Source organism: Apostichopus japonicus, chromosome 16, assembly GCF_037975245.1.
Source record: "Apostichopus japonicus isolate 1M-3 chromosome 16, ASM3797524v1, whole genome shotgun sequence".
NCBI classification, from domain to species: Eukaryota; Metazoa; Echinodermata; class Holothuroidea; order Aspidochirotida; family Stichopodidae; genus Apostichopus; species Apostichopus japonicus.
The window spans coordinates 28937672-28951742 of NC_092576.1; the positions used below are offsets into that span (position 1 = coordinate 28937672).

A 14071-nucleotide genomic window follows, 5' to 3' on the forward strand; every position below is an offset into this window, starting at 1 on the left:
TAAAGCGGCTTGCCCTAAAAAAATCATGAGCTGGATACTGGATGGAAAGTGCACATGAAATCGAAGGTCTAGGGGACGTATTATTGATTCTTCCGTAGATGACAACTGTTTGATCCTTACATTTTATTTTGGAATGGTTTCTCAGTTTATAACAAAAATGAACGACTATTTATTAGAAAATTTTATACTTTATAACATACACTTACATATTTTCAATTTTCAAATTCTTGGAGAAGAGTCCAGTGGGGATTTCTCTGAGCAAGTTGTATGAGACATCTCTACGATAATTGGGAAAAATAAGATACTTAATAACATGAGTGTTTGAATGGTGGCTAAATGACACCATTGATGAAATGAATGATGGTTATAACAGCAACGATTTTAGAACTTTGTATAAGGCTACAACAAAATTATTGCAAAAGCCTCGGTCACCAGTAGCGTCTATAAAAGACCAAGACGGATTCGTTCCTGACTCTGCTGTGGATGAGATAAACAGATGGCACGAATATGTGGTAACTTTGTTTCATTCTGAGCTGCTTCGACCGCTGCGGACCATATGTAACAACACCATGTAGTCTGCCTTGACTCAAAGATACAGCTAATGCTTTGAACAAGTTGAAGAACAACAAAGCAACTGGTGTCGACCGAGTGACAGCTGAGGCCTTTAAAGTGGTTTCAAAGGATCCTAACACACTGTTAGCTGTTTACGATGCTGTTTGTAAGATTTGGACATCCGGTAAGTGGCCCCAACGATGACGGAGAGTGCTTACATTGCGTTACACAAGAAGAACGGTAGAGGTGATTGCGGTAACGACCGGACGCTAGCCTTGATCAGTCACGCAGGCAAGATTGTCCTGAACTTGATCCAAAGAAAACTGATTGTAACAGCCAAAAGAGAGGTCCGACCTACTTAGTTTGGTTTCGTGAAAGGAAAGGGTACATGTGTAGCATTGTACACCCTGAAGGGTATAGCTGGGGCTTATCTCGCAGTGAAACAGGACCCACATGCAGTCTTTCTTAATTATAAAAAAGCTTTTGACAGTGTCAACCACCATTTACTAATTCAAAAGCTAACTGTACTCCATGTCCTATCAGATGTTGTAATGCTCGTGGAAGACCTATACTACAACGCCAATGGTCGCCTGCATTGGAAGTCGCTGCTAACTAAAAGTTTTGAGACGCCTGTCGGTGTAAGGCAGGGGTGCCCCCTGTCTCCAACGCTTTTCAGCTTTACAATGAGTGTCTAATGCGGGAATGGTGTACACAAACAGCCCACTTCACCTCACCAAATATCGATGGTATAGAGATAAAGCATGCAAGTTACGCCGATGATCTGGTAATGCTTGCTTTAAACGCGGAAGATGCTGAGGCCATGCTGGACATCATTGGAACATATCTGAGAGCTACGGCCTACATATCTACCCTGGTAAGACGGAGTACATTGTCTTCAGCAGCACTGTCGACAATCATGCCATTTCTTTTCGTGAAAACTCAACGCTCCGTGTACCATCGTTCAAGTACCTTGGGGTTACAATCAGTCACGATCCCTGCGAATCAAAAGAAATCAGTATGCGCATCGGCATGGGGAAGGCTGCTATTTGTAATAGCCAGTACATACATAGTCCACGTGTTAGCAGCGAAACGAAAGTGAGACTAGCTTAAGCCCTAATTCTATCTAGGGTTTCATTCGGTGCATCCACACTGACTTTGAGATCGGGTAATTTGAAGAAGTATGACAGTCTGGAAGGTCAATCTGGCGTGCGATGCTCAACATCAGGTGACAAGACCATGTTTCAAACGAAAGGCTGCATGGGATGATTGGCGGTCGGTGGTGTTTCTCATCCAATGACACCATTCGTAGGAAAACCATGTGGCTTGGACATGTGGCAAGACAAGGTGGCTTTGCACGTGCTGCGATTGGTAGTCTTCCTGCCGGTACTCGTCAGGACCCTGGCAGACCTCGTCTTCGATGGGTCGACAATATTATTTCATGGTCAGGACTGTCATCTGCTGAACTCGTCGATGCTGGCATACGACATGTTAAAATCAAACTTATGACAATTGTACATCATCATTATAATTTGCGTAGTAGAGGGCTTCGGCGGGTTCTATCCTATGAAGAAACATGATGATGAAAGTTTCTACTAGTTACAAAAGGTGTAAGGACAGGAAACCTCCTCAATTTTATGTAACTAGGGATGGCTTCCACGACAATGTGCAAATATAAAGCCAGGTATTTAAATGTTACACGTTTCGTTTAGTAAAGTTTTTGAACGTGTACTTTTCTCATATATGTCTAAAAATATCGACATTTTGCGGTCAAAATTGAAAACGCAAAATGAGTCCTGTATAGAAAAGAAGGAGCTTGAACATAACAATATGGCCAATTACAACATCTAAAAACTATCTGATCACTATCCCCACCCGTTAAGTGTTCATTTATTTAGTTCTTTTAAATAGAATATTCAAAGACTAAACGGCCACATTATACTAGAAAGTATGGCAATTGCAGCAACTGTTACAACTTCAAAGGAAAGGGCATTTGATAAATCAAAAATACACATTCCCTATATATGGAGTATCATTAAACATGGTAGTAATGTTTAAAGATGGTATAGCCAGTGCTTAATTACACTTACATGCTTTTAACTTTATGGTTCCTGGAAAAAGTGTCTTCGTGCAAGCTCCTCAACTGGTTATGTGATAACTTCCTTCACACAAAAAATAAAACCATAAATTCATATTGATTAATGACACTTTAATTTACTGTTTTCCAAATCAATTGCCGATTACTTCAATTATTTTGCCCTCGAACAAGACTTTAAGTCACACTTTCGATAGCTGATCAAGTCCTTGTAAATATTGTGCACTATAGTTAGGAAGTAAAGATGGCAAAAGGGAAACTGACGCATTGTCCGTGCTTCCTTATATATTCATAATATATAGAAAGTGTTCCTGGAACAGATTGCCTCAAGTCGTGCTTAACATTGCGTGACATGTATATTTTTCTCTTTATAGTAGTAGAGCTGTTAATACTTTCCATTAGTAAGCGCTTTCTCTGTTAGAACTTAGCTCATTAAACAACAGATATCACCTTATAAAGAAATCACTTACAAAAGAGTATACACATTGGTGGCTGCTGCAAATAGATCGCGGGGTAGTCGCTCTATTAAGTTAGCAGATATTATTCTGAGGAGAGAAACAATTAAACGAATTGAGGAAGAAGATAAAAGCATTATTACACAACTGCAGTATGTTTTCTGTACTTGCACTTTATACCAAGACAGAGGCAAACGTATACTGTTAAATATGACCGACCTGTACGTACGACAAAAAACCTGTATATAACTGAAACTAACCTAAGGGTTTGGCTACCAGAAATTCATCCCAAATATTCCCAACATGCAATATATCTTCCGTTAACGCATCGTCGGTTTAAATTAACTGACTCTAAGTTCAGAAATATTACCAAATAAAGGGACAGAAATGTGGCAGTGTGTTTTCTTCATAAGACATAATACGTAAACCCCCATTTTACGAATAAAGTTAAGTTTAATCAGAAGCTTAGCGCTTAGAATAGTATATCACCACGGGATTACCAATTTATTACTTACAGTTAGCTTCAACATATTTAAACACTATACAGTATTACTTATAACTGTACTCGTACCGTCGATAAAAACCATCAGGCAAGTCATTAGGTTCAAGCAGAAGATCATAATAACTAAACAAGATAAATAAATTCCCAAACCCTTCTGAAAATAGAAGCGTTGTTTTGGTTTTAAACGTACATTGATAATAGGTTCTTTGTTCTCTCAAACAAATCTTCAGGCACAACTCTTATCGCGTTGTGGGCAATCTCTCTATGGAGAACAATGGATATGGAAAGTGGGAAGACCATAGGATGTTAATTTTTAGTAACACAAATAACTGCTCTTCAATCAGATTAGCTCTCTATCACATTACACTTCAACTGAACAATTCATTTAACTCCTTTATAACAATGACAAACGTGGATTACCCTCTGACCTATTTTTATTATGTATGTTCGAAATGAATGTTCACGGGTCAAATTAAGAACACTCTAAACTGGGAAGAAATATACCTGCAGCTTTTACATCTATTTCGCTTTTTGAGATCTTTTCTCGAACGCCATATAAACCTTTTTGCAAAAATATTTTAAGCACTCACAGTTTTCTGTTTGATTTTGGCGCTCATTACCTAGTTCATGCCCGGAGGGAATAGCGGCATTTGATGCAGTACAGTAAATCCTCCAGTAAATTTAGCCGTAGTGGAAAGACTTAACAGTAGCATTCCTTGTGTAATGTAAAGATGACCTATGTATCACAAATGTACGATATCACAAATATACTTACACATATTTCAAATTTGGTACATTTGCGAGAAGTGACTCCGGTAAAGTACGTAGACCGTTCCTAGATAGTTTACTGTTAAATGTTGTTGCCGGGACAGATATGAAATAAGCAAAACGTGAGAATGGAACAGGGACTCGATTAAAAACAAATTGCCGGCTTGTTTTTCCATAGGCTTGAAATTCAATAGAATTTTACTCTTTTTATAAGCTTAAAACAAATATTAAATACAAATATCATTGGTCGTTCTTATTGACATGCGGTTCGACTTGCAACAATGTTGTAAAGCAATATTGAATATAATGATCCCTTATACACAAATTATATTCAAATTGGACCGTTACGGGTTCAACGACGTTAGAATGATTTCATTAAAGAATGATTTCATTAAATCAGAACCGGAAGGGACGTAAGAGTCTCATCCAACTAGGAGATAGTACTCTGTTTGGTAGAGCGTGAAAGTGTTCAATGACGTGTTCAGTCTCCATTGTAAAGCATATTCTTTGAAAATTCATACAAGATATAACTTGGCACAAAAAATCAAATAACTTGATCCATTCTAAAGCCCTAGATATTGAACTGTAACCGTGAGATCATGATGCGGGTATGTCGAGAGAGTATCACGACTTCCTAGAAACAAGTGATCTTAGCTAAAAGGAAGAGAACTCTTTTACAGCAGGTACTCACATTATTTCCAATGCATGTGTTTTCGACAAGAGGTTTTCTGGTAGAGCTATTATATCGTTTCCATCTAATCGTCTGGACGTGAATACAAGAACATTTCATATGAATTAAGAATAAACACCAGTTATTTCACAATATGTTTCTTTGATGAACCGAACTGGTTATAAAGTGTAATTAATGAAAAGGGAAAAAGAAAATTATGTGTACTTTCGTTTTCGTTTCGTTTATTCCAGTATAAATTGCATAAAATAGAGTTCATAAATAGGAAAATGGTGAGTATAATAAATAAAATTAATAAAATGTTATGTGCATTCTTAAAATGTATAAAAGTTAGGAAATAGTTACCCAATTAGGGTATAAAATTTGTGGAAACTATAAACATTACATCAAATCGAGTCATTTAAAGTGAAATGTTGAATAAAAATAGATGCTCTGTATACAAACGAGTTTCTGAAAACTTGCACTCTATATTTTGGTGTCAATGCACGAATCCTGAGATTATAGCTAGTGTGTCTACACAGTGATTTCAGTTCTGCATGGAGCGGGTGATTTTCTTCTCTTTGAATATTCCTACTTAGTCTGATAAATTCAAGCCTAGCTCCACCATTGACCTGATCAACCATACTCTCATAAATAACCTTGAATGTATTTCATTAGTATACATTGTAAAGAGCAACGCCGAAAGTTTTAATATATTGGAGGTATCAGAGAGACCTTTGTCAATTTTGACTTGTCTGGACCACCCCTTTAGGAAGTTTGCAAGCCAGTGGGTTAGCCATGGTTCGATACCAAAATTCATTACATCATTTAATAAATAATTTGATAAAACGGTGTTAAAAGCACTTGAAAAATCAAGGAATAAAATTTTGGCAACAGTAGTGTCTTTACAATTTAAAGCTGAAACAATGTCATGGACAAGGGTTAAAATAGCGTCTGTACATGATACCCCCTTCCTATAGATAAACTGACAATTGTCCCCGTACAGGCTAAGAGCTGCGGTTACATATTGGAGTAAAGTCTTTTGCATGCCATTGAAACCAATGCTAGCAAGATCGATTGGCCTGTAGTTATTGACAGCAGGTCAAGGTTTCTTGGGAATGGGTGCAATTATTGCATACTTCCAGGAAGAGGAGATCATACTCTGGTGAATGCTTTCATTGAACATTTCAGTGAAGATACCAGCCAGTTCATTCGAACAATATTTGAAAATCCACCATGGCATTTCATCACAACCCGAGGAAAACCCTTTCTTTACTCATTTGAATAATTGTCTTTCTTCATCTTCTTTAACAGTAGGCATGTTCGATATTGACTCGTCTTTGTCTGGTAAGGATAATTCGATATCTTTGTTTGCCAGTTTATTGAAGCGTCCAGAAATAGAATTCTAATCAACATATATTTCTTCATTAGCAACTTCATCCGCAGGCGATGGCACTTGTGATATTTGACAAGGTATTTTACCAGAAGGAACACTATGTATACTTCTTTGGGTAGTATGTGTTTGCTGTCATGCATCTTAAAACATTAAATACGTTCAGGTCTACAAGCGATGTAACTATCTGAAACAAAGTACTCCCTGCTGATGTCATCTTCATCATCGTCATCTTCGTCATAATGGTAGTCATCGTCGTGATTATTTATTGTCATGTTATATAAACGTATGGATTGGTTAAAATATACTATCAAAAGAACACTTGTATTTTCAAAAGTTGTTGATATAGCAACAGCTAAAAAAGTTATACTGATTGCCTCAGACACAAATATAGTATAGTATCCTTACCATTTATACAAGACAACATGGCGGAGAACTTAGTACATTTATGAAATCAAAGATTGATAGTACATTCTACATTCATCTTTGCCTTGACAGAAAGATATATATATGATTTTGCGGGAAAGTCTCTGTTCATGGTTTGCTCATAAATGAAAGTAAGAAGCAAATATTTCAAATAGATTACATTGCAAAGTTTGTGGAAATCAAAGTCTATCTTTACTTACATTTCCTTGACTTTTTTGAAAGATGAAAATATCGTAGGACACAATGTTCTAATCCTGTTCTTTGATAAAATGCTGAAATAAATAGACATAAATCATTTGATAACTCTCTACGACAACAAATTATGATGGTTGTTTATAAAGACATAAACATTATTTTATATCAGAAATGTGTAACAATCAGCCACCCAAAAGGAAATCGTGTAAGTGAGTGCTTTTACACATCGAAATAAACTGATGGTTTGAATTTCTTACATAGTCTCAACATTGCTCAATTCAATGAAGATATCACACTGTAGGTTTGTCAATTCATTGTCCTGTAGATCTCTGTTGGTTAAACAGATAAATTAAAGTCATACTTAATGGATTATTTCAATTTTAAAAATGTGGAATAGGTTTAAGGTCTTTGTTTAGTAACAAATAGCTATAACACCTGCATTTCAATGTAGACAAAGAAATTGCTGAAACACAAATGTGACACCAAAGTAGAAATCAGCAACGTCGAGAACCACTATAGTTCCTGATGCGTTTTTCTTTTGTTATTATATCTATCGGCTACTTTTCAATATCGGTTACGAGACTTTCAGCAATGTTTGTTCTTGATAAACTGAAAGTGACCAAACGATTGCGATTTCTTCTATACTTCATTTTTTTTTCGTTTTAAATGATGATCAGTTTCAACATGTGTTCTTGACGAAGTTTACATTAAGATCGAAAGTGTCCTCAAATCATTCGGATCAGTAACTGTTTATTGGCAAAATATGGATCCCACTTCAATAATATAGTCGCTTTTCAATTAAAGATGATACGAGACTTACAGAGATTTCAGAGCTTGTAACCCTTGGAAAAGTCTATGCGGTAGTTGACGTATTAAATTTGATGAAATTGTTCTGTAAAAGTAGAAGCAGAAGCAACAGGATTAAAGGAACGGGGTAGGGAATAAACTGGAGAAGGACAAAGGCAGAAAGTTGTGGCGGAAAAAGGGGGGGTGGAAGATAGCTGTGAGAAGAGGAGTGATGGGGGAACAAGAGGAGAAGGAGGGGGGACAGAAGAAAAGATAGTCATGTCTTTCCTGAATGTAGAGCCCATGAGGTTCAATCGTGGGAAGGCGTTGTATCCACTGTCTCTCTCTGCTGATTCGTACTAGGTCAGGACGGCTACCTAACGATTTAATCTCCTTCAGGGACATGTCGTTAATACTATGGTTGGGAAGGTTAAACGTTTGAATTCTTCAAGTGAATCAATTTCCCGCAGATGGACTAGCAACGAATTCCATGAGTGCGGGGCGGAATCGCAGAAACTGCGATTACCAAATGTTCTCGTGCGTGTCACAGGAACAGTAAGTTGATAGCTCTTGGATAAGGTCGTGAAGATATTCGGGCATACCATACTTCAATGCCCTGTACACCGATATCAAATAATTATGCAGCGATATATTATTGATAAAGTTCTGGTTGCACTTTGAAATCAACAGATCAAGGGTATGCCTTCGATCGTGTGTAGGGCCAGTAATCTAATGTTTCAAATCAAAATCACTAAGATCACTAAGTAGTTCAATACAACTGGTAGCAGAAATATCACGTGGGTTATCCACGTGAAAGCTCAAGTCTCCACAAAGGAGAAATGTGAAATTCATGAAATAGAGTTACGGTTAAACCATTTTTGGCAGAAAAGTAGGAGTCGATAGATAGATTACAACCTGAGACAATACTTTAGGCAGATGAAACAGAACACACAGTAGTTCAAACGACTTAAACCCATCTAGAGTTTGAACAGTTGCCTCCAGAACTGTATTAAATATTACATCTATGTCCCTTCCACGTGGCTTTCTGCAAGTTCGGAAAAAGTTTGAAACCAATAGGGGTTATCTCATTTTCGATGACCGTGTCATTTTCATTAAGCCATGTCTCAGTTAAGACTGTAATATCAAACGCATGATCAGTGATAAAGTCAAGTACTACACCGGTCTTATTCCTGACAGATTTACAGTTAAGTTATAGCAGTTTAACACAATCATGAAGAATAACATAGTTGGTTTGCCGATTATGCGATCGAAATCCCGATCGTTGTCCACCATAATGTAGCAATCCATTTCCCTTTAGAATGGAGAGTAAGTTCTCATTAAGCTTATTTATGGTTCCCCTGGAACGGAAGCTCAGCAGCTCAGATCTATTATACATAAAGCGATCACTAGAAATCGCTATTGAAATCAGGTAGAGAAGAAAGGATGTGACTAGCCAAGTGTGCATCCAGGCAAGTACCTCCATAACCACTGGCCCGGATCCTTTTCCAATAACCGGCCAAAGGCGACACGCCCTTCTGGGGTCTATACTCAGATTGGTGACTCTCTTCGTAGAATCAAAGAAGAGGGTGGGCCACAGGTTCTGCTGAACGTGGCCCCCTCTGTGTTATACCCACCATTGTTTCGCTCAATGCTCGCGCCTGTGTGCCCGTCGGCTTGCCGGACCGCCATCTCTCCAGATGTGTGGCGGTCTGTGTGTTGCAAGTCACTAGATAGCCGTCTCAGGGACTTGGCGTGGAGGATTGCACATGGGGTCCTCATCACTAACCATTTTCGCCTAGTCAGGTGGCGATTAGGTGATGGGATTTGTCCCCGTGTGGGCTGTAAAGCCATCGAGACAATGCAACACCTTTTGCTGGAGTGTCCCTTTGTCCGGTTGGTGTGGGATTGGTTTCACGCCTTCGTGATTGGTGTTATTGGTTGCACACAGTGGGCCATTAGTAGTGATTTTGTTTTGTATGGTTTGTTGCCCCCTGTGTGCCCAACCTGGGTTAGGGATCTGCTGTTGTTGTTTGCCGCTGTCATCAGGAGACACATCTGGAACAGCAGATGCCGCCTAGTCTTCGATGGGGACGTCTGGAGGGCAGAGGATGTTGTCCCCCTCGTGCAAAGTGACATCAGGTTGCGCATGGAGGCGGACCATGCACGGCTTCCCGACACTGCATTCCGTAGACGCTGGCGCAAGCCCGTCGTCTACTATCGGGACGGCGTTCCCCGGATGAAATTTGGAGTGAGTTAGTTGGTAGGTGTGGGGGCGGTGTGGTCGTTACATAATATAGGTTGGTTTATTTTTTCTCTTTGTGGTTTGGGGTTGGCTTTTTGGGGCTTGTTTGTTTTGCTTCTGTTGGCCTTTGGGTCCGTGTCCTTTTCGCGTCACGTTAAACGCTGCGTTAGTGAGAGATTGATGCGTTTCAGTTGTTGCTTTACAGACTGGGTTTGTTTTTGATTTTGTTGACCTTTGGTCCGTGTCCGTTTCTTAGCACGTAAAAAGCACACCTCCATAACCATACAGTTGGAAACGGCGATTGGTAAACACAACACAAATCGCAGAACGGGTACTGCCCTAACAATTACTGACTCACAAATACGATGATCGAATATAACCAGTAAATGTAAGTTAAAATGGAACCAAGGTCGATATTCAAGAAACGAAGAAAGAAGAAGGTAACATTAATGAAAGACAAACAATATCTGGTAAGTAGACAGACAAATTTCCAAAACCAGGAGCGAAAAATAGACGAAGAATGGAGAGATACACAACATTCGTGCGGCAGCTGAAAACAGCGCCTATATATTCAGCGCCCATAAAATATTTTAAATTTTGTGGTAAATGTTTCTACTGTTTGTCGGTGAGGTATTTCAAATGGGTTTAAACGCGTTTATCTAGTGAGGTTTAACTTAACTTGTATACTTTAAAGGAATATGCAGTTTACCATAAAACCTCTTCGTTTTAGCCTTTTTAGAATCGATAGCTGCATTTCGCGTGTAATTTAACAAACAACGGTCATATTATACTCTATTCTTCATTGAACTGATAGTTAAATAAACGCACAATGCACTAAGATCACTTGATGAATATGGAAGGAGAAACATTACAATGAGCTTGTACGACGAAAACATTTATATATATATATATAAATAGGTAACAAGATATTTCGAGCGTTTACACGGCTCTTCTTCAGTTGTACTAATGAAATGGAAGAAACTAGACCTTATTGGTATTTAGCTTAGCATGTATGCTCATAAAAGAGAGATCCCTGTTGAGCCCATTGTTGTGTGTGTTGAGGCGTAAGATGGTTTTTAGTTCCCGGTTGCTTCTTTCATGAGCGGTTTTGAAGAAGCCGTATAGAATGACAAATTTGAGGTCAGATAAGTTGTGATTGGGGAGCTTAAAATGTTCGGCAACAGGGAAACCTGGGTTATTATTGCGGATACTTAGTTTGTGATTATTGAAGCGGAGTCTGAACTTTGTGCTGGTTTCGCCAATATAGGTGACCTGGGGGCACTTGCAACAATACAGCAGGTAGATGACATTGGCTGAGTCGCAACCAAATCTACCAGGTCTCAGAGTAGTGCCTGAGGCCCGGTGGAGGAAAGCGGGGGAGGGGTCGAGGTGTGTGCACACCAAGCATCTAGGTTTGTTACAGGGGATGCTACCACTGTCAGGTTCATTACTGGGTGGGGCGAGATTAGTGCGAAGCAGCACTGAGCGGATGTTACGGGGTTGTCTATATGCTATGACTGGGGGGCTTTGAAGAGTTCAGCTATTGTGGGGTCCGAACCTAGAGTGCCCCAAGATTGTTTGATTTCATTGAAAAGGGGGCGAAGGGAGGGGTGGTAGGTGACAACAAGGGGTAATCTATCAGAAACAGATTTTTTACGATAGGTAAGGAGACTAGATCGTTGTAGGGACAGAACCCGTGTGAGGTGGAAGTTAAGTATTCGGTATGGCTATCCCCTTTGAAGGAAAAAATCAAACAGTTCAATGGCCTTATTAAGAAAAGTTTGGTCATGTGAGCAGATACGCCGGTATCTGAGTAACTGGCTGTAGACAATGGAATTTTTGGTGTGGCGGGGATGAAAACCATTAAAGTGGAGATAAGAGTGCCTATCAGTGGGTTTGGCATACACCGATGTCTCTATTTTGTGATCATCGATCATGACGAGTACATCGAGGAAGGGGATTTGCTTAGTGGACCGTTCTGTGGTAAACTTTATGGAATCGTGAAAATCATTGGCAAACGTGAAAAAGTTGTCAAGTTCTTGTTCGCCCTTATCCCATAGCATACAAATATCAACTTACGCCTCAACACACACAACAATGGGCTCAACAGGGATCTCTCTTTTATGAGCATACATGCTAAGCTAAATACCAGTAAGGTCTAGTTTCTTCCATTTCATTAGTACAACTGAAGAAGAGCCGTGTAAACGCTCGAAATATCTTGTTACCTATTTAACGTTCTAAGTAATCAAGTTGGAAATGAAAGTATCGTTTTTTTCCATTTTTTTCTTGTGGATATTCTTAACTTTCCAACACACGCCATCAGACATATATATATATATACATATATATATATATGCATATATACATATATATATATACATACATATAGATATACATATATATATATATATATATATATATATAGTTAATCACACAACGCTACAGCGTATAGGACAGTCAGTACTAGAAGTAATAATAATTAAGTAATTTAGCTTTATTACAATGTTTTCAATGCCGGTGTGTTGCTGAAGAGACCGTCTGGTATTTCTGATAGCTTGTTACCTTGAAAATCTCTGTGAATGGAAAAAAATGATATAATGTGCTACATGAAATGTAAATGAACTTTTGTTTTGAGGAACAACATGTCGAAGTAAAGGAAAAGTTACAGACATGCAATCATTAAAAAATGAAAATTATCTGTTAATGAATATTATATATATATTAGTATTAAAACTTCTAATTAAACTTTACAATCGGAATAACAATAAGTTTTGCAATTCTTATTTTGGACGAACGGGAAGAAATCGTGTCTACCATACATTTTTACTTCTTAATATTATATCGTTAATTAAAATCAAGTTTGAATATCGAGACTAATTGATACTACATTGCCAAATATTTGGATATATAACCCCTTTGACATCAAACGTAGCCCCATTGAACGATAAACTCTTTTAACTTTAAAAAACAATTGTTCGAGTGAAGGATAAGCTTACACATGTTTAAGATGTGGTGTATTCGCAAACAAATCCTTTGGTATTTCTGTGATAAAATTTTGAGATAATTCTCTGACAGAAGAAAAGACAAAAGAAACAAATGTAAGTTCCAGCATAACTGATTATCAAACATGTTTAAATGAAAATATTTAGTAGATAAAAGCGTTTACTTACAGACTTTCAATTTGCGTTGTATTTAGCAATAGCCCTTCAGCTATCTCTTTGAGACGATTATTTCTTAAATGTCTGTCGAGAGAGAAATGTTCCCATGGATTATGTTAATAAATCCATCTTTTGGATATCAATGAACATTGAAATATTATCAACGGTAATGTACAATCTAGACAACATACAAATCCGGTGTTACGAGAATACTATTGACGTACATTCTCCATAAGAATCATCTTCAAGATACGTGATATTAATCGTTCATTTATTATGATATTTTCGCCATTTTTATAAAACCTATTACTAACATAAAGTGCACCTCATCATTGTAATCATCGTCATATGTTGTTTTTTTTCGTTTATGGTAAAACAACGTGCGTTACAGCCGATGTAATCATTCAATCAAATTCATTACTAATATATAATGATGAGGCAACTGGGTTTGTAACCCGTCAACAATTTTTGTTTTATACTTAATATACTCTGTGCGAAGGTATTGAATATTCTAAAGAGAGTTTTTATTTGCACAACTTTTGATCAAGGAGCTTTTGTCCAAACGAATGAACGTTCATATCAAAAACAGATTACCATAATCTTTGAGGGTACCTGTAACTTTCTTTCACCATTCAAGTGGGTACAATTTGCAGTATGTTTAATCGTATTGGGTTGCCATGTCAGATAAAATCAAAAATAATATCTTGGCTTCGTTCAAATGATTCGGAGCTATCAGAAACAGCTAATAGAACAACTAATATAACACAAAAATCGTAACAATAATTTTGCTGATCGTGTCATTTAAATTCATATCAGGCCAAAGGTGCAGTCTTGA

General features: G+C 37.9%; 1 protein-coding gene across 4 annotated transcripts in view; it reads right to left on the minus strand.

Moving 5' to 3' along the window:
- Positions 1–14071, minus strand: part of LOC139982903 (uncharacterized) — a 35644-nt gene that overhangs the window by 11929 nt on the left and 9644 nt on the right. For 3 of the 4 annotated variants that reach the window (XM_071996070.1, XM_071996069.1, XM_071996068.1), the window contains exons 10-21: positions 13249–13320; positions 13075–13146; positions 12580–12651; positions 7871–7942; positions 7308–7379; positions 7056–7127; positions 5061–5132; positions 4377–4448; positions 3792–3863; positions 3115–3189; positions 2640–2711; positions 207–278 (exon numbers count right to left, since the gene is read on the minus strand). In XM_071996070.1, coding sequence (XP_071852171.1) covers positions 207–278; positions 2640–2711; positions 3115–3189; positions 3792–3863; positions 4377–4448; positions 5061–5132; positions 7056–7127; positions 7308–7379; positions 7871–7942; positions 12580–12651; positions 13075–13146; positions 13249–13320 — 867 coding nt within the window. The remainder of the gene's footprint in view (positions 1–206; positions 279–2639; positions 2712–3114; positions 3190–3791; positions 3864–4376; positions 4449–5060; positions 5133–7055; positions 7128–7307; positions 7380–7870; positions 7943–12579; positions 12652–13074; positions 13147–13248; positions 13321–14071) is intronic. The other variant, XM_071996072.1, reaches the window with a different exon arrangement.